Source organism: Lampris incognitus, chromosome 19, assembly GCF_029633865.1.
Source record: "Lampris incognitus isolate fLamInc1 chromosome 19, fLamInc1.hap2, whole genome shotgun sequence".
In the NCBI taxonomy this organism is placed as follows: Eukaryota; Metazoa; Chordata; class Actinopteri; order Lampriformes; family Lampridae; genus Lampris; species Lampris incognitus.
In genome coordinates this window covers 16,414,382-16,435,982 of record NC_079229.1, presented here as the reverse complement: position 1 = coordinate 16,435,982, position 21,601 = coordinate 16,414,382, and the positions used below count along the sequence as shown (strand labels likewise).

Sequence of the window (21,601 nt, the reverse complement as noted above, 5' to 3'; positions counted from 1 at the left end):
CCCTCACCCATGCTGTGGTATAATCACAAACCACACAGGCTGGCACCATAGACATGGGTGCACATGCACAAACACACACACGTATAAACCATATGTGTGTAGGCGTGCGGCGCTTCACACACACGCACGCAAACACACATGTGCAGAATCACAAGACAGGGATGCAGAAAATCACTCAGCGGAGGTTTTACATTCAATCCAGAATTGGAGAAAGAGATTTATACAGTGCCCTCTTTCCTTGTCTTCTAGAGGAGATATGCTGGATGGAGCAGGAATCAATTTAAATACAGTAGTGAAGAATCTCTTGCAGGCACATGCCATTTCAGACAGCGCCTATATTAGCAAGTGTTTGCGTGGGTGTGTATGAATTTGCATGCAGTTGCGTGTGCTAGTGTGTGTGTGTGTGTGTGTGTGTGTGTTTGTGTGTGTGTGTGTGTGTGTGTGTGTGTGTGTGTGTGTGTGTGTGTGTGTGTGGGTGGGCTATTTCTCCGTGAATAAATAGTTGTTTTATCCATCTGGACAATGGAGTCAGGTTATATAATGCTAACTGGTGTCTTTGCTATGTTTGAAGACACTCTCCATGCACCGCTGTTGAGCTTTTTGACTTGGTAGCATGAACACGGCTGCAGAGGCAAACATGTTCCCACTTAAACAAGAAAAAAGACTGAAACATGATGACGATGTGGCGAAGTATCTGTTGGACAGGTCTGCCATTTCTGGATATTACAGCAGAATAGCGTGTCCGTGTGGTTTGGTGTAGTTTGTCGTAGATTAGATTTGCTGTTGCTTTGGTTTGAGGATGTCATTTTCACAGGGGTGGGAACTGTTTACTGCCGAGCTGACGGCACACAGGCGACAATGGCTGTTACACCTTGTCTGTAGTTCTTACTGCCAGAGGGGGGGACGGATCAGGGAAATCACAGATTTCCACTTTAAACTGTGTTCCCTCTATCACAGTATCTCCATCTATCTGCATAGCACACAACCACCTGAAATAACTGGATGCAACCTTTTGGGGGGGAAAAAAATCAAACGTTACAGTAACGTTATATGCAAATATTAAAGCCGTTTCTATTATTAGACTGATCCCTTTGCAAGGCACGTTGAAATCACATGCATCAAAGCAAAGAGCCATGCAAGAGAGTCAAAATGATGGCCCGTCCTGTTTTGTTTTTTCTTTTTCTTCTTCTGTACAGCTGCATTGTCGCCTCATTAAAAACAACCCGCTTACTCACATTCAGTTAAAGCACATAAAAACTTTTGTTTTGAAAATATTCATTATCTTTTAATCACTTTCTCAACACATCGGTTTGCATATTTGCATAGTTTTAGGACACGCAGAACCCTTCCCCGTGCGGTGGATATCGGAGGGCTCCTCACAGCATTTGAAATAGTGAAGGAAAAAAAAATGCTTGTGCTCATTGAATACTTTAATAATTTCAAAAACACATAAACCCAGCAAGTTCAAAAAGCATTGAACATATCGGTTTATGTGTTCTGGTTTTTTAGTATTTAGAGCAGACAAAACGCAGCGGAACTGCAAAGTACTCTCTTAGTGAACACTTACGGAAAGCCAATGAAGTCATAGTGGAGGCGCGGTGTTTTAGTGCCATCTAGTGGTGAAGCTAGTCACGACACGACTCGAAGAGAATGAAAGGGGGGAAGAGGGGAGGGAAGGGGGGCAGATGGATGGATGAATGCATGCATGTGTGAATGATGAGTTGTTTCACGGAGGCATCAGTAAATTGATGGATGGAAAGTGTGAGCGTACATGCAACTGTTAGGGAACAGCTCATTTTCTTTTTTTGTATTTTTAGCACAATCTCTGAAACGGGAAGTATGTATAGATCTGAGGCTAATCCATATCCTGACGCTTGGATGACATTGGTACATTTAGAAAATCAAATTTAATTAACCAGAGTTTTCAACAAAAACCCTTCTTACCTGCAGTGAAGGGGGGAAAATACTGTAATGACCTTCCTCTCCTCTCATGTGGAAATACAAAAATTCAGGCACCGTTTGATTAATTATTTTATTCTTTTTAACTTTGGTTTTACTTTTTCTAGTTCAGTAGTTCTCTCTGTGCTACTAACATGACATCCTAATAATAAAAAAGGCCTCTTTATGTCAGCAGCATTCATTAGTGGTATTACTGGGGATCCGTAACAACCATTTCCAAAGCAGCCAGAACACTGTCTAAATGGAGAAAACCAAGCAAACGAGACCCATAATCACCACCTGGAGATATTCTAGTGAAGACGTTATTCACTGGAGTATGGCATTGGGGAAAAATCCGCGGAAATATGCCAACATCTCAGACACCTTGGCAAAGTTAAGTTCAACTTCAAAATTAGAAAGGGCAAAAACATTTCAAATTCTGGTCCATCTGCCTTTCCACCTGCATCCCTCCGTTTTTCCCCTCGTCTCCTCAGGTGGAACGAGCGTCACACTGGTGTGTAATAGCGCGCTGTCAGTGTGGGCCGGAGCGAGGTGCAGGGAGGGGAGTCATGTGTCTCAGATGAGATATGTGACTGGCATGCTAAGACACAGGTTTATCTGTCAGAGGAGGGGTGGTAGGGGGGCACATCTCCTCACTATAGGCCCTTCATTAAAGCACCCTGGGTACACATGCACTTCCAGATATGTATGGTAGGTAGCATGGCTGCAAAAACACACACACACACACACACACACACACACACACACACACACGCGCACCGTCACACAGGATATAAGTAAACGTGGGTGGAGCTGCAGGATGGCGTGCACACAGATATACAAATACACATGCACACGCCAACGCGTGCGTGCACATACACACACACACACACACACACACACACACACACACACACACACACACACACACACACACACACACACACACACAGTGCCTTTGTGAGTTGTGTTGCTTAAAACTAAGCCAGGCAGCTTGTCCATTATGGAGTTGATAGAAGGATTTGGCCATGTTGATTCTAGACAGCATCATCTTTTCCACCATAAATAACCTGAGTGTTCAGTCTGCCTCACACGCCGAAACACAGACAATAAGAGCTCTCATCTTTATCCCCTGGATTCATCCTCCGTATGAAGATGCATGCACACTTTTGCGCATAAGCAGATATACAGATGTACAAACAAAACACACACACACACCAGCAAATGTAGGTACATCATGCACATACACACACGGAGATGCACACTATCCAAAAAAATTGCACTGCCACCTATGTTCTATCTTCTCCTCAGTCATATTGGTCTCTTGTTTCGTTGTGTTTACAACTAATTTGCAATCACCAGTTTACTCAAACACAAGTTTATTGCATGCCGTAAACACATTCACAGAGACATAAACATCTGTTTGTGAAAGGACGTATATGCACACAGCCAGTTGTGCATCTGTTTCCAACACGTTCCAGCAAAAGTTTGCAATACGTACAACCTTTCCTGTGTTCTAGTTCAACTTTTGTCTTTCTTTCTTTTTGTGTGTGTGCAAGACTATGTTTTCCCAGATAGACAACATGAAGCTGTTTTGATTTTACATCATCTGGCAGTACGGCCTCAACTCATTGCCAATAAAGCCCTGGATACAAACTGCATGTCCCCGACTGATAGAAATATGGGGGAAATGATGACTTCCATGAGGAATGTAATGGAGAAAGCACACACAGTAATGTGGCATGTGACGAGAACATATTGAAACGCTGTATATATCTGTCAATTCATCGTCACCCATCTGCCCTTACTGTTGTCCTGCCAAAACCACAAAACGCAAAATATTTGGCTAATTTATAAGACATTTGTGAGACATCCCCTGGAATTATTTGCTGATGGAAGGCATGATAACCTTTCATTTGAAAAGATCTCCCTTCTTTTTTTTTTATCTTGCAGATGCGTAACTCCCTACCGTTTGTGAACATGGGGGAATGAGTGGCTACCCATCGGACTGGACACCTGTAAGAAATAGCATTCATTATATTTTATTACTGTCCTGCTGTAATTTCTCTCTTAAACGCAAGGGGGAGACACCTACACCCCTACAGAACAGCAGTTTGCTAATCTCTTGTGTTGTATTTGCAAATAATGCAATTCACAATTCCCTCTTAAGTAAAATTGGAGAAAAAAAAATTGCAATTATTTTGTCTTTTAATCCATTCATGAATTTTACAAGTCATACACGAGTCATACGTGAAATTAGTACCGCAAAACCACAGACCTGGTCAGTATCGACACTAAACGAAACGGATTTGTTCATCACAAAATAAATCATGACGGCAATAAAATTCAAACTAAACAATCTGAACAAATTATATTAGTGTGTCACTACGTACCATATAGCGTGTTATGAACATTCATTCGTCAAGGTAAAAAGTAAGATATGTACAGATAGTTGCTCTTCACTATGCTCATTATGAGGATTTTGCATGTGTGTGCATGCGGGCGCATGCCTACATGCTCTCTGCAAGTCAGCGACGCTATTGGAAGACTTCTATTTCCAAATGTTTCATTCCCAGTGTGATATTTGCAGCCCTATATTTCCTGCAAACACAACTTAGCAATTTAACAAAATTATAAAATTAAAATGATAATAAAAAGTAGTAAAAATAAAGCAATAAATGATTTGAAAACAGGTGTGGACCCCCCCTTGAAAATGCGAGGTTGAGTTTGATCCCGGCAGTCATTTCGTGCATTCGCTCTTAGGAGGTGGCTGCGGGGGTAAAGCCCGCGTCTCGTCTAGACGTGATTTGTGTGTTGACAGCAAGATAACACCGATATCCCTCTGGATTCATGTGTTTCATATGTCCCGCTGACACCCTGAGTACCTCACATTCGGGACAACAGACCTTCAGCTTCATCATGATGTAACGCAACACAAAGTAAAGCATGCATTTTTAACAATTAAAAAAAAGGCTACAGTGATTATACGTACTTTTTTTCCAGAGACATCACTTTTTTTGTTGTTCGGATGCCAACGTGAAAGTGTTTTTGATAGCATGACCTTTACGGATATGAAGCTGTTGAATGTACGTAGTCAGTAAAACTAGCAGAGTGGACATTACGCTCCGTTGTCATGTTATTTTGCAGCTGATCATGGTGCAGCGCCCATACTCATAACATGTCACCGTATGGTTTTACAATGCAACATATCTCCTAGTTCCTGATTTAATAATAAAAAAAAGCTATTTTTTTTCTTTTTTGTTTTACATGCAATGGTTCCTCAAAAGAATTGGAGCATTTTAAATTATTCCACTTAGATGTTACACCATTTTCATATACACCTGCAGCCTCCTAACCTTATGGATAGTAAATGTACCATGTCCAGGAATTCATCCTTGAAATCTCCTGTGATATGTGGCCCTTCTAACCCGACCGGCCATCCTCCTTTGCAAACAAACAAATGGAAAAAAACAAATACTAAGGGGCCTGCTGCCTGCACATACGCTGAAAGGTGAAGAGTCGATTCATGCGTTAGTTTGAAAACACCATGTCATAGCATTTGGTAAGAGGAGGGCTCCCCTCCCTTTCATTTCAAGAAAATCACCCCTTGTCAGTGTCTGCAGATGAGGGTCCTCCCCATCAGAGACTTTCTTCTCCTCATTTTATGGATGCAGCAGAACATCTGGGGGCTGTTGCAATCAGGATTCAGCCACATAGAGGCGTTGCCTCAGTTATGTCCTGCTTTTCAATGCAGCTAGATAGCTCAAACTAGACACGGGACAGAGGCCTGGGGATGTGGCTGCTAGCAGTTTGGACACGAGAGTTAGTTTGTACAGGGAGTGGGGGGGGGGAGGGTACCCACGGACGCTGATCACAGATTGCTGTTGTGGTTTTCTGACAACGATTAGTCGGAGGACAGGGGGGGTACACAGGGCCTCGCTACAGAGCAGAGGAGGAGAGGTCAGGGGTGTGTTTGTGGGGGAGGGGAGGGGCTGGCCGGAGGACCCACGGGCTGCGGGAAGGGTTTGTACATCTCTGGGGCAGGACCTTGCGGGGGTGATGGGGTGGGGGTCTCTGGGGAGGCTGCTGGAAGAGAAGAAAGAGAGGGAGCGAGAGAGGGGCAGAGGGTGAGAGAGAAACAGAGGCAGAGAGGGAAATAAGAGGAAGATGGAGAGGTGGATTTTACATCGTCATCTCCCAAGTACCTTGTGCACTGGTTAGGCCTCAATAAGTATATGCATGCCTGTTTGTGTGTGTGTGTGTGTGTGTGTGTGTGTGTGTGTGTGTGTGTGTGTATTACTCATTATATCGGAGCATTTCTTTGCATCATGTGTGTGTCTTACCTATCTGTGGAGTGTGTGTGACGGGCATAGTGCTGATCACTAGCGTGTGACCGGTCAAGGGGTCTTGGGCCAGCTGGGTATGAGACGGTTGGTGAAGGTGGGCAGGTTCTGATGACAGGCCTAGATACACACACACACACACACACACACACACACACACACACACACACACACACACACACACACACACACACACACACACAGATGTAGCATATGCATGTATATGAGTACATACGGTACACGAGTCAAAATATCGACTCGAACAATTGTCAGAATAGTTGCACTAGCTTTACCATCTAAGAAATCCAACTATTATGCGTTTCTCTCTGGCTCGGACAGCAATGTGCTGACTAATAATGAGTCATGCATCCTTGCCCCTGTGAGACACCGATAAGGAGCCAATCTGAATAAACCTGACATGCCCTGAACTGATTTACACTGCGATCACACAGCGCTGATCACATACAGCTGTTCGACAAACATTTCAGTATCATCCGAGGGGTTATTAAAATTTCACAATTCCTTCACAACGACATGCGTCAGCACAAGGCAAGAAGCCAAATTCTCTGATACTGTGAAGACAATGAATGGTAGACACCGTTAAGGGTTCAACGTCCTGTGTTGTTAAATAGATTATCTGACCTAGTCGAGAATATTTCACATTATCTAGGGCCTATCTTTTACAACATCTACTCGAAACAGATGTTTGGCAATGCATTGCTATTTTATCTAACAAGTGGGAAATGTAGAGTGATGTAAAAATACTGTCAGAATTGTCATCTAAGTAGGATGAATATATTGAAATATAGTAACTTCTTTTTGTACGTCCTCCAGGACAGATTACCATATTCTACATTTGATCATACGTGACTCACAGCATCTTTGCTAATGACTGCAACCTCCCCTACTGTATTTTGTAATGGAGCAGCTTGTCCTTATTTGCCCTGTTTAAAACATCACTGACTTGGGCGTCCAGGTAGCATAGCGGTCTAGTCCATTGCCTATCCACACGGGGATCGCTGGTACGAATCCCCGTGTTACCTTCAGCTTGGTCGGGCGTCCCTACAGACACCATTGGCCGTGTCTATGGGTAGGAAGCCGGATGTGGGTATGTGTCCTGGTCACTGCACTAGCACCTCCTCTGGTCAGTCGGGGCGCCTGTTCAGGGGGGAGGGGAAACTGGGGGGAATAGTGTGATCCTCCCACGCGCTACGTCCCCCTGGCGAAACTCCTCACTGTCAGGTGAAAAGAAGCAGCTGGTGACTCTACATGTATCAGAGGAGGCATGTGGTAGTCTGCAGTCCCCCCCGGATCGGCAGAGGGGGTGGAGCAGTGACCGGGACAGCTCAGAGAGCGGGGTGATTGGCCAAGTACAATTGGGGAGAAAAAGGGGGGGAAAAATCACAAAGAACAAAAATATCGCTGAGTTTACATTCACAATACAACATCCCTACTCTGCATACACATCCATACAACACATCTGAATGTGCTGCTGCCACTTAACAAAAGCCCCATCCCGTTAGCCCTGAGCCGTATGAGGTGCCTTCAGGCAGCCCTTTTTTTCTATGTCCAGCTATGGGCCCTTATCTCACCTCCCAGCAGCATCTCATGCAACAGGTTGTCGATCTTGGCCAGGCCAAAGAGTTTAATGAACTGGAGCTGCTCAATCATCTGCCACGTGATGCTCTGCAGGGTTGGCAGCAGCAGGAGGAGCTCCCCAAAGCGACCCCTGGAGTCGTATTGACGGTCATTGATGTAATCTTCCAGACTCATCTGGACCTGCAAACCCACACAAGGCCAAGGCTCAGATTCCCCCCCACAGGGCCAGCGTCAATTTGTCACAAAAAAAAAACAATTACAGAAATGCATTTTCTGCTCATTTCAACTGCTGCAAAACGTTTGGCATGAAAAGGTTGCAGTCTGGAAAATGTTAAATTGGGAATAAGTTCTCTATCATAAACAGCTATGCTGCAAATTCAGTTTACATATTGAACTGATTGATTCTGATGCGAGTGACCTCACTGCTCACCGCAAAGCATCTTGATCCAGGCTGATGACCAACATTTGAAGCTATATATAAATATGCAAAACTGCCTACAACTAAGCAAGGACTGATAATAATGATGGACCGTAATGAAAACACATTTCTTGTCTTGAAGCTTGGCCAAACTGTGTTAACGATGATGCATGAACGTTTTGCAGTCGGTCCCCTCATTCTTTCTCTGGAGCTCAACTCTGTGATCCCTGTGCCCCGTTTTATCAGATGCATGTAAAGCTGGCATTTAACAGGCAACGTACTGTTACATTGTTAGCGTTGCATTAGCATTGTTAGCATTAGCATACACACACATTTCATTTCATTTCACCGCTGTATTAAAGACTTCTGTCAAAAGTTCAGCTCGGATAGCCAAGCGCCACACCTACCTGCAGACGCATGGTCTTGATCTTTGACGGGTCCCGCAATGATTTCGCGTCTAAAGATTGGGAAGCAGGGGGGAGAGGGATCAAGGCAGAGTGGGGAGGTGGACAGAGAGGCAAAGAAGAATAGCGATGAGAGATGAAATTGGGGATATGAGTGGAACTGATGGAAAGATGATGGACAGACTGGGGCATGAAGTCACGATAGGGGGATTTAGGTGAAGGGAGAGAAAGGGGGATGGGTAATATGAAATGGAAGAGGGGATTGCGGTGACACTAGACCGTGGAGGGAGGAAAAAGAAGAAGGGATGGATGGATTGTGACTCAACCTCGAGGGGCGGTGTATAACCAGGTTGGATGGGCTGGAGAGCTAGACAGAAATGACTAATAGTAAAAGGGTCATTGGACAAAGGGACAAAGCTATCATTAACACAGGTATTTTGCTTGGTTTTTGTATGCATTTTTGTGTACACTGATGAAGCTGTTTTTCTCACATTCTGTTATGGAGCTACACATTGGTTTGTGTGTTTTCTTCTCTTTCATTTTCCATGTTGAAGTAGTTAAATGGAGAGGCACAGTAAAAGGGTGCTGGGTTTGATTTCAGTCCTTCTGTGTGGAGTTTGTCTCTCTGTGTTCATGTGGTTCCCTGCCAAGTGGCAATGAAGTAGATTACGGAGTCCAAATTGCCCAAAGGTGTGAATGTGAGAAAGTGTGTCTCTTTGTATTTTCTGTAATAGACAGTTCAGGGTATCTTGCACCCTGCTTTACTTCTGGTAGGCTCCTGCAACATTCTATCAGATGAATGAGGACTAGAGAATGAGGAATATTATTTTTTTTTTTTATTATTTACCCCCCCTTTTTCACCCCAATTGTATCCGGCCAATTACCCCACTCTTCCACGCTGTCCCGGTTGCTGCTCCACCCCCTCTGCCAATTGAGGGAGGGCTGCAGACTACCACATGCCTCCTCCGATACATGTGGAATCGCCAGCTGCTTGTTTTCACCTGACACTGAGGAGTTTCCCCAGGGGGACATAGCGTGTGGGAGGATCACGCTATTCCCCCCAGTTCCCCCTCCCCGCTGAACAGGCGCCCCGACCGACAAGAGGAGGCATTAGTGCAGTGACCGGGACACATACCCACATCCGGCTTCCCACCCGCAGCCAATTGTGTCTGTAGGGATGCCTGACCAAGCCGGAGGTAACACGGGGATTTGAACCAGCGAGCCCTGTGTTGGTAGGCAATGGGATGGACTGCTACGCTACCCGGACGCCCCAGCGTTACTAACTTCAACTGTGCCCTGAAGTTGCTGTGTGGCCTATGTTGTCACAGTGTGTTGCATCAGGGCTTTACTTCCTGTGTTACCTGGGTCAAAGAAGACAATAGCCTTGAGTGCCGCATACTCGTTGTCATCGATTTGAATATCCTGGAAAGGCTGCACCAGCTCATCAAGCACCCTATTAGCTACTCGGCAGATCTCTTGTTCAGGGCTGTTCCTTTGGATCACACAACCATTACCTGGAGACATACAGTACGGAGAAGAGGGGAAAACCTCTTTGCTTAAGTGGAACGATAATGTACATACACTGTGAGGCATGTTGGCTAGTGTGTGTGTGTGTGTGTGTGTGGTAAAATGTGCATGCAGCAATGTGTGGGGCAATGTATTTGTGCATGTAGAATAATGGAGGAAGGGGGGTATTTGGGGGTGCACAGGGTGCAACCTTAACGAGGAGCCATTAGAAGCTCAGTGCCTTGAGGACGGACAGGTGCTTCCCTAAAAACATGATTTGGGACATTTTGTGGGGAGTCGTTAAAATGATAATTACCACATTGTTTTCGCTGTAATTTTGCAAGGTGCCTATCTACACTACCGTTCAAAAGTTTGGGATCACCCAAACAATTTTGTGTTGTCCATGAAAAGTCACACTTATTCACCACCATATGTTGTGAAATGAATAGAAAATAGAGTCAAGACATTGACAAGGTTATAAATAATGATTTGTATTTGAAATAAGATTTTTTTACATCAAACTTTGCTTTCGTCAAAGAATCCTCCATTTGCAGCAATTACAGCATTGCAGACCTTTGGCATTCTAGCTGTTAATTTGTTGAGGTAATCTGGAGAAATTGCACCCCACGCTTCCAGAAGCAGCTCCCACAAGTTGGATTGGTTGGATGGGCACTTCTTGCGTACCATACGGTCAAGCTGCTCCCACAACAGCTCAATGGGGTTCAGATCTGGTGACTGCACTGGCCACTCCATTACCGATAGAATACCAGCTGCCTGCTTCTGCTCTAAATAGTTCTTGCACAATTTGGAGGTGTGTTTAGGGTCATTGTCCTGTTGTAGGATGAAATTGGCTCCAATCAAGCGCTGTCCACTGGGTATGGCATGGCGTTGCAAAATGGAGTGATAGCCTTCCTTATTCAGAATCCCTTTTACCCTGTACAAATCTCCCACCTTACCAGCACCAAAGCAACCCCAGACCATCACATTACCTCCACCATGCTTAACAGATGGCGTCAGGCATTCTTCCAGCATCTTTTCATTTGTTCTGCGTCTCACAAACGTTCTTCTTTGTGATCCAAACACCTCAAACTTGGATTCATCCGTCCACAACACTTTTTTCCAGTCTTCCTCTGTCCAATGTCTGTGTTCTTTTGCCCATCTTAATCTTTTTCTTTTATTGGTCAGTCTCAGATATGGCTTTTTCTTTGCCACTCTGCCCTGAAGCCCAGAATCCCGCAGCCGCCTCTTCACTGTAGATGTTGACACTGGTGTTTTGCGGGTACTATTTAATGAAGATGCCAGTTGGGGACCTGTGAGGCGTCTGTTTCTCAAACTAGAGACTCTAATGTACTTATCTTCTTGCTCAGTTGTGCAACGCGGCCTCCCACTTCTTTTTCTACTCTGGTTAGAGCCTGTTTGTGCTGTCCTCTGAAGGGAGTAGTACACACCGGTGTAGGAAATCTTCAATTTCTTAGCAATTTCTCGCATGGAATAGCCTTCATTTCTAAGAACAAGAATAGACTGTCGAGTTTCAGATGAAAGTTCTCTTTTTCTGGCCATTTTGAGCGTTTAATTGACCCCACAAATGTGATGCTCCAGAAACTCAATCTGCTCAAAGGAAGGTCAGTTTTGTAGCTTCTGTAACGAGCTAAACTGTTTTCAGATGTGTGAACATGATTGCACAAGGGTTTTCTAATCATCAATTAGCCTTCTGAGCCAATGAGCAAACACATTGTACCATTAGAACACTGGAGTGATAGTTGCTTGAAATGGGCCTCTATACACCTATGTAGATATTGCACCAAAAACCAGACATTTGCAGCTAGAATAGTCATTTACCACATTAGCAATGTATAGAGTGTATTTCTTTAAAGTTAAGACTAGTTTAAAGTTATCTTCATTGAAAAGTACAGTGCTTTTCCTTCAAAAATATGGACATTTCAATGTGATCCCAAACTTTTGAACGGTAGTGTATATTATTTTCTATAGCAGCAGATTATGTTGTACCTGCGTTCTTGAATTAAAAACATGTACGTTTCATGGGGGTGATTCATTGCTTATTCTCTATGAAGATTTGGCTGTGCTATTCCTATGCTCCTCATTCAAAAGTGGTAATGCAATAACAAACTGACCTCAGGAGAGGGATTTCCATATTGCTGCGTGGCTGCTGCATTTCAACTGTTTCTTATTTGCCAAGGAAATTATTGTGCTTTATTCTATTTGCTTAGGTTGCATCACAGATGGTGTTTCTTTTGATAATCGTCCCAGAGGCACAGATCTACAGATATGGAGCAAGTATATGCTTGCATCGTGGTTCACTTATAATGTCGCATTATAATAAGTCATTTTAAGTCCTCTGTGAGATAGTATATCCCCCAATGCAACGACTAAGGTTTCCTGAAAGCTGCGGTACAGTTTGCACCCTGCATGTGCATATCTCTGTGTATTTGTGTGTGTGTTCATGTTTGTGTGTCAATCAGTGATGTGGTATATGTGTTTGGTAACTTATCTGCATGTAATCGAACCGGACGGTCATAATTGTACATGTCTGTTATCTGTCTCATCAAATTCTACTTTTAATTAAATCGCATGGCAACTAACATAGAAAGTAGCATTGCTAACTAACATTGTTTTTGTTTTTTGTTTTTTTGGGGGGGGGGGGGGTTACCCTCTTTTTCTCCCCAATTGTACCTGGCCAATTACCCCACTCTTCCGAGCCTGCCTGGTCGCTGCTCCACTCCCTCTGCCGGTCCAGGGAGGGCTGCAGACTACCACATGCCTCCTCCGATACATGTGGAGTCGCCAGCCGCTTCTTTTCACCTGTCAGTGAGGAGTTTCACCAGGGGGATGTAGTGCATGGGAGGATCACACTATCCCCCCCCCCGAATTAGGCGCCCCGACCGACCGACCAGAGGAGGCGCCAGTGCAGCAACCAGGACACATACCCACATCCGGCTTCCTACCCACAGACATGGCCAATTGTGTCTGTAGGGGCGCCCGACCAAGCCGGAGGTAACGCAGGGATTCGAACCAGGATTTCCGTGTTGGTAGGCAACGGAATAGACCGCCACGCCACCTGAACGCCCCCTAACTAACATTGTTTGAGACCAGCCTCCAAGCGTCAATACTTGATCCCCTGAATTCCACCATATTTGAATAGGATGCCATCCTATTGGTCGGTGCTTACCTAAGAGCAGGAAGTCCTTATATGGCATCGACCTCTTCGCGACCCCAAGCAGAAGGTGCTCGCCTGCATGAGCCCTGAGTAAGCTCACCTGTGAACAGTCACACACACACACACACAGAATTAAACAAAGCACACGGAGAACAAACAGTGCTGCAAATGAACCCTGCTAGACCTACATAGGACAAAGCTGTAACATGAGCTCCTTAATGTGTTTTTTTTTCTATTCTTCTTTTTCTATTCTGCTATCCATCCAATCTCATATTACTTTGTTTGGGCCCATATTCATGAAACTCCTTTTGGTGGATTTCTCATCTTAGGTGACAGATAAAACTGAAAATCATTCTTTTTTTTTTCCTTCTCTCAAACCCAGTGTGTAATTTTTCAAAACAGAACGTCCATTGAAACGTAGTTCATCACACCATTTTTGTTTTTGTTTTTTTTGTTATTTCTCAGGTTGAAAACCTAATTATCTGTGAAAAACAGAAGGAATTTCTTGTGAAGGCAAATCACAGATGTGTTCGGAGCTTTGCCTGCAGGGGGCATAGTTTTAGACCGAGATTACCCATCATACATCAGTCTTTTCACCTGGTCATCCAGTGGCAGTCCCCCAAAGGCAGGGATGTACTTGGCCCATTCCACCAAGACCAGCAGCTGTTGTCTCATAGAGTCACACACATCTGCTGCAGTGGCCGACTTCTGCCCTGACGCATCCAATATGGCAGGACTACAAATCTGGAAAGAGAGAGGAAAGTATAAAGAAAACAAAATGAAAATATAGCGGTTTTTTTTAAACATCACATGCTTTTTGCTTTTCTGTGGGAGTAACTGATTTGCAGTGGACACACACATGCAAATGATTTCACATGCACACACACACACACACTGTACCTGTTGGGACAGTGACTCTGCCTGGGCCAGAACGGTGATAGGCGGCAGATCTTGGGAGTCAGGGGCGCTTCTGCGGGAACTGATTCGATCTCTCTCATTCTGAACCGCTGAAAAAGGGAAAAATACAAATAAAATTGTTATCAGAATTAATGTTTTTGTGTATGTAGAAAGACAGTCAGAGAACCACAACCTTGTTCTCCCTCATAGATAGATAGATAGATAGATAGATAGATAGATAGATAGATAGATAGATAGATAGATATTATGGTTGTGTGGCACATGTGGTTTTATAGGACACTTCAACATCCATTTAACTAGTCTCACCAGGCCTGGCAAAAACTTTTAATTACACTTAGAAAGCTGCTACTTGCATGTGTCTTTAAGGCACTTCTAATAAGAACTAGTAGAGAGTGTATGGCATCATCACCTGCAGAACATTGAGTTGAGATTTGGAGAAGAGAGGTTCTGTGATACATTGGCCTACCGGGGTTACTAAAGCTATGTAATTTCATATAAACCATGGGACCCATCTGACTCTCAATCTACCTGTTCCTGGAAGAAAACAGGCTGGCAGCAGCCAGAGAAGTAAAACGTTAACCAGTTGCAACCTAGAACAACATGTCGGACTAGCACGTGATTGGGTGTCATAAAGCTCTGCACCAAGGTTATACCATTCATAAACATGGCCTTCATAAACACACACACACACACACACACACACACACACGCACAGAAAAACACAAAGACACTCCCTCAAAGTAATCTACTATGGCTGAGCCTATTCTAACCATCTCAAATCGAGTTTCACTGATGCCAGTTTTGGGAGAGGTTGGAAAATTTTGAAAAAATGACCCTGGTTTCCATTGTTGAGACAAGTATTTGCACCTATAACATATAGATTTATGTGTAAAATGTGTTTTGTAAACCAGATTGATCGCGTCAGAGACAAAATATGTTAAATATGTTATGGCCTTTCTCTGTTTGAGTCTTAGCACAGTTACACTTGCTGTCATTGTTCAGCAGGGATAAACATAATAATAACAAATAATAAAAGATTAAAATGGTAGGTAGATGTCTCTCTTATGCCAATATACCTTCTTTTTTCATGCCAGCCCTGAAGCACTTGTTGAGTCTGCAGAAACGGCACTGGTTCCTTTTGTCCTTATCCACGATGCACTGTCTGCTGAACCTGAACATAGTTAACACACACACAATTGGCATACAACATGCATAATATAACAACACAACATAAAGCAACATAATTTAACACAAACGGCATGTACCAGGATCTGCATATACTATCCTGTATGTGATAAACACATCTGGCAAACAAAAATATATCGTGATTGTGATTTTGATTCTACCTTTGATACTGATTCTGGTTCTTATTGGCATGTGATCATATGACATGGCATGTCATGGCATAGTATGGCACGGGTAGGACAGAAGATGACACAAAGGAATTGACAAGATTTTCAGACCAGAACTTGACCTCTACAAGGAGACAAATACAGGGCCCTTATTTGATGACTGATCTGAGTTTTGCATGAGCGTAGGAGCACTTGCAGGAAGACCAGTTTTATCAGTTTTATCAGGTCAATAAAACATATTATGTGGGTCAGGTTATGCAAGCTAATGCAAAGTTGTGTGTATGCAGCCATGCATACTTTATGTCTAATTGATTGTGTATATGATGGTTATGTAAATCTGCATTTTTACATTCCCTGTGCATGAATTTATGTGTCTTTGATTGTGGCTTATGTTGAATTACGTGTTTTCCTGTGTCCATGTGCATGTGTTTACATTTGTGAGTCTATAGATGTATAGAATCTGCATATATCTGTTTGTCTGATGGTCTGGCGGCCTGTCCAGGGTGTCTCCCCGCCTGCCGCCCAATGACTGCTGGGATAGGCTCCAGCATCCCTGCGACCCTGAGAGCAGGATAAGCGGTTTGGATAATGGATGGATGGATGGATATTTGTGTGTATGAGTGTGTTTGTGTTTCTGAGTTTGTTTTTGTTTTTTTGCTGCTGTGCATACATTGCGTACCTGCAGGTGTAGACGTGGCTCTTCCGTATAGATCGTCTGAAGAAGCCCTTGCATCCATCACAGCTGGAGGCTCCGTAGTGTTTCCCTGTGGCCTTGTCTCCACAGATGGCACAGTTACCACTGATCCCATCTGCCCCCTGTAGACTAGGCTCTGCTGGCATGCTGTCTGAAGCAAACACACACACACACACACACACACACACACACACATGCACACACACACAATAAGTAAAGAAATCATGGTTTACTGTGACATGTGACAGTGCCCTAAAGATGATAAACAGGGGCCTCATGTATCAGTTGTTACTACGGGCAAGTTTGTTCTTACACACCCATGGGATTTTTTAGCCCTGAAGTTTGTCTCAGAGACCAGTGTAGAACCTGGGTCACCCCTGAATTTAGACTCCGACGGCTAACACTGATGTCTTTGCAGGCCCGGGTGATTGCTCGTTGCAAGAGGTAGACAATAGATGTTAGAAGGAAGGAATTACAAATAACCATCATGCTTTGCTACTGCTGTCAGACAATCTTAAGGGCTAAAAAATTCCATGGGTGTGTAAGGACAAATTTGCCCATAGTAACGATTGATACACGAGGCCCCTGGTTTCTTCTGTTATAAAGTCAAGCTTTCATCAGTTGAGAATTATTTCTAAAATCAGGATCTTCCTGTCTTGGTTTGCTGACCTGAAAACAGTCATTTATGCTTTTATTTCCTTCCACCTCGACAGTTGCAACTCACACAGGGCTCATATAACCCCTGTTCTGACGTCTCTACGCTCAGTTAAAGATATGGGTGACGGCCTTTTGCTGTGGCTTCTGCAAGGCTGTGGAACAGCCTCACCCTGCACATGAGAGCAGCTGACTCCGTCTGTGTTGTTAACACTTGTCTTAAAACACATCTTTTATTCGCTGGTCTTTCATGGTGTCTGACCTTCATGGTGTGTTCTTCCATATTGTTCTTGATTTCATTCTATTTTGTGCCTTTTTATTTGTGCCTTTACTACGTGTCTTCTCCTGCTCCCTCTGTTGGTCTGCAAAGCATTTTCATGCAGACTTGCTTTGTGCTACATAAATAAAGTTGACTTGACTTGGCACATAGGAATATAAATGAATACGCAAATACGCCCATGTACCGTGAGCAAGCACACAACTACACCCACACAAAGATAAAGCTCGATGCATTTCTCTCGTGTGCGCGCACGCTCTATCACACACACACACACACACACACACACACACACACACACACACAAATTGTATGCACAGACGGATAGATAAATAAATACAAAGGTGTGTGACTAAAAATATTCACATTGATATACAAGCATGTAAACCCACAAAAAAAACACACACACATCAATATACACAGAATGCAGAATACACTTGCAAACTATGAATATTAAAGACTATGAAGAATGAGTCATTTGCTCACAAACGATCCCACTTAATGATCTTACTGTAAGTAGCGCATATTCTCGACTTTATATGCAGATAACAAGTAAGCACTATGCTTGATCACTGTCCGATAGACTGAATACTGCCACTGGGATACTATAGCATGCAACATCCCCGACAAGTGAAACCATAATATTGTCCAAAAATGTAGGTCAGGTGAATTGGCCATACTAAATTGTCCCTAGGTGTCAATGTGTGTGTGTGTGTGGGGGGTGTGGGGGTGTGTGGGGGCCCTGTGATGGCCTTGTGGCCTGTCCAGGGTGTCCCCGCCTGCCGCCCAAAGGCTGCTGGGATAGGCTCCAGCATCCCTGTGACCCTGATTAGGGTAAGCAGCTTGGATAATGGATGGATGGATTGAATAAATCTGCATCCCTGCCTGTTGTTACTGTCCTACTATTGACATCAGCCAACAAGTCTGAGACACTCAAACCAAGACGACTGCTTGATCTTATCATTTAGGATGCTGTAGTATCCACAGACCAGGTGTCTCTCCAAATGAGAGGAACCTGTGTATGGATCGGCTTACTAATACACTTTACTGAGAAACTTCAGTTTTCAAATAACGGTACAGGTTCAGATCCTTATTCACTCCAAACAGCAGCGTCTGTCTCCTCTCACCCCTGTGTTGGTAACAGCAGGAATAGCTTGAAAGCATTTCAATTCTTAAAATTGACAAACTGGCTAAAACGGAGTTTCTTCCAAAGATCTCAGTCTGAAATGTCCTTAGTTGAGGGGAAACGTGGATAAAGTGAACGAGTCGGTGATGTTGGTGTAGTTTAGGCATCAAGTCAGTTGCAACATGTGGTTTGTGAACAGGAAGTTGATGCTTTTTTTTGGGGTTTGGGTGTTTCCAGGTTGGTGTTTAGCGTCATCCATTGTATGCTACTACGGCATATTTGAGCGTGCCTCAGGATGATGCGGTCTCTGCAGAGCTATCAAAAAAGGCATTATCGGGCATCCGGGTAGTGTATTGGTCACTGTTCTCATCATCATGCTGCTAATTATGATCCACTATGAACAATGAGACCAATGCAATTTAAATGTTACAAGTGCATATTGTGCATGTCTCCCTCTCCATCTCACAAAAAGCATTGCTAAGAAAGGCAAATCAATGTTCAACTAAGTCTCCCTGACCTCCTTGTGTCCACATGCTGATATGACATCAGCACTTATTGCTGGTCTACAATAAAATGTCTTTATGACACATACCTGCAATTCTCATCTCAACTGTTTTATGAACGGTGATCGTTCATGCCTTCACTATTTTTAACCAACCGTTTTCTCTTGTCAGTCGAGCTTTATCAGATTTACACCCACAAATTATAACCACACAGCTTGAATTGAATTTATTTTAATCAATCACTAGTAATAAATTATTTGCGTACAGGCATTGTTAAGAGTACCTTATCACTTATATAGGCCAATATGAAAATGGAGTTAAGATTTCCTAATGAGTCAGTTTTGGCATTTAGTGCACAGTGTCCAAACTGATTTGCCTTTCTTTAAATAGCCAATGTGCAAAAATCTATTTTCGTTTGTGCTCATTTGACTTAATGAGTAACAATAACAGTTTCACCAGCAAAGCCGTGCGTGTAATAAGTACATGCATGTAATAAGTACATGCATGTAATAAGTACATGCATGGCAAGTACATACAAAGTGCTAAGAGTCTGAGGTTTATTGAGGTTGTCTTGCTGTGTGAATGGATTACCATCCAGCGGTTACTGTGCCCTGCAAATCAGTGGCTGTGGGTGGATGACAGCTAAGGCTATGATAGCTACATATAGAGTCCCTACCGGGGACAACTTAACACTGTGCGTTTTAATCTCGGTCATTTTTGGACCAGGCCTTTGCTTGTTTCTATTGGTAGCAAAGTAACTGGAAGAGTTTTGGTCGAAACTGATTCTCAGCAGGTCTGAATCATCTCTATGGCTGGTGTCATATCCTGATATGGCATGCAGTACCCCGCCAAGTACCCCTTTTGGCTTAATAGAAACAGGAATAGTCCATACATTGCTCATGCGGGAGGTAAATATAGTCAAATATTTGTAAATTATGTCAGTCCATTAGATAATTAAGGTATCAATCTCTAATTACAGCCGACCTACCTACTAGCGCTCACTTACATGGGGTGTACATGTGTGTGTGCTGTTAAACAGCAAACACTGTGTGTGTGTGTGTGTGTGTGTGTGTGTGTGTGTGTGTGTGTGTGTGTGTACTCACCACCTCCTGCATAGAGTACCTCTGCATTCTCAAAGCCCAGTGTGCTGTACGAGGGATCGAGGCCCTCACAGTAGTTAGCCACCTCCATGTCTAACAGGGGTTTACTCTGAGTGTCCGGAAGACACTTCATTCTGTTTTGGTCTTCACCATACCTCCATTTCAGCCCCTCTCACTCTGAATCTTTGTTTGGGCGCAGTTTACCTTTATGACCTTTCTTCTCTGCCCTTCCTCTGTCTTATTTTCTTTCTTGCTCTGTCGGAACTCCTTGCCTCTCTTTTTTCTAATCCACTTTTTTTCTCTCCAGCTTGTATTCACTCTGCTCCCTCTCTCCTCTTCTTTCTCTTAAACTGTCCTTTCTCATGCTTTTCTTCCACACATGGCGGTGGAGAGGATGAATCCAGGTACAGGGGAGCTATAAGCCTACCTGATTGGTCCTGGAACAAGGACAGGGGAGGAGCTTTGATGGACTTCTCACCTTGTCGCACATTAAGGTATCTGTCTTTTTTTCTACCACTTATCACAAGGATGACCAGATAGTTGAGGCGAAGTTTACCCTTTCCCTCTCTGGCCCTGTTTTACACTAGGTGAGCTTTATCAGATTGTGCACTACAGCTAGCAGTAAATATGAGTGTGATTGCGTGTGCGTGTGGTGTGTGTTTGTGTGTTTCCTTACATGCAAGTGTGTGTGTGTGTGGAGGGGGTGCACATGCAGGTGTATGCATACAGTTGTGTGTGTGCGTGCGTGCATGTGTGTGTCTGTGTGTGTGTGTGTGTGTGTGTGTGTGTGTGTGTGTGTGTGTTTGCATGTGTCCTTCGCCAGCTGCCTAATCTAATCAATAGTGGAGTAATAGAACCACCTCCCGAGGTGCAATAATCTGTGAAGAGACAGAATGAGGGTGGAAAACAATGATAACTTCCATTAACTCTTCCACAAACATCCTGACTGGCTTTATATCCAGCTCAAGGACCTGAACTGACCTCGTCTAAACATCTCATTGAGTGCCTTAACTGGCCTTGATCCCTGCGGGAGAAGTTGCGGCATTGTCACCAGAGGAGCGCAAGATCCAAAAGGGTCGATGCTGCACTCCCCAGCTGCTGTCCAAAAAATGCAATGATGATGATGTAGCAATGGCCGGAGTACGACGACATTCATGACAGAGGTCACACAAGCGTTTGTGATTTTCGTTAGTATATCGAATCTGCTAAACCGATTAAGGTGGGTTGAGTAATTCTTTTGAAATTCATCTCGGATACTTTGGCTGATTTGGCTGGTTCTTTGACGTAATGGGGGCCCTTTCCAGTTTTTATGACGCTTTGAAAAATAAGATATTTGTATTGCATTTATCTTAAAAAAAAAGGCTAGGTGAAGAACTTACATTGTCTACGTAGCTTTTCTTGCAGTGACGGCTCTCTTTTGCCATGGTGAAGTTGCGCATATCCGAGGAAAATGCTGATGCAATAAACTTTTTGATTAACAGCAACAAATAGAATCGCCATGAATCGCCCTCAATTCTGGGGGAAGGCTTTCTTCTACAGGCAAATGGTAAAAAAACAACAACAACAAATGGAAGTAGGGTGGACATTATGAACA

The 21,601-nt window shown here is 43.7% G+C and overlaps 1 protein-coding gene across 1 annotated transcript; it reads right to left on the bottom strand.

Annotated features, from left to right (window-relative positions):
* Nucleotides 1–4,104: 4,104 nt before the first annotated feature.
* Nucleotides 4,105–20,338, bottom strand: hnf4g (hepatocyte nuclear factor 4, gamma). The gene is made up of 11 exons (XM_056299336.1): nt 20,011–20,338; nt 16,333–16,498; nt 15,378–15,472; nt 14,284–14,390; nt 13,981–14,127; nt 13,396–13,483; nt 10,064–10,216; nt 8,706–8,755; nt 7,874–8,060; nt 6,282–6,401; nt 4,105–6,024 (listed from the first exon to the last, which is right to left on the bottom strand). Exons 1-11 carry the CDS (start codon nt 20,138–20,140, stop codon nt 5,900–5,902), a joined length of 1,368 nt encoding a protein of 455 aa, XP_056155311.1. The 5' UTR covers nt 20,141–20,338; the 3' UTR covers nt 4,105–5,899.
* Nucleotides 20,339–21,601: the final 1,263 nt, after the last annotated feature.

What these genes read in the sequence shown, in the direction of transcription:
- hnf4g (XM_056299336.1), bottom strand. Translation starts at nt 20,140, where the DNA reads ATGAAGTGTCTTCCGGACACTCAGAGTAAACCCCTGTTAGACATGGAG. An exon ending in AGCCACGTCTACACCTGCAG is followed by an intron (nt 15,473 to 16,332) that starts GTACGCAATGTA and finishes AACTATGTTCAG; the next exon opens with GTTCAGCAGACAGTGCATCG. An exon ending in GGCTGGCATGAAAAAAGAAG is followed by an intron (nt 14,391 to 15,377) that starts GTATATTGGCAT and finishes TCCCTTTTTCAG; the next exon opens with CGGTTCAGAATGAGAGAGAT.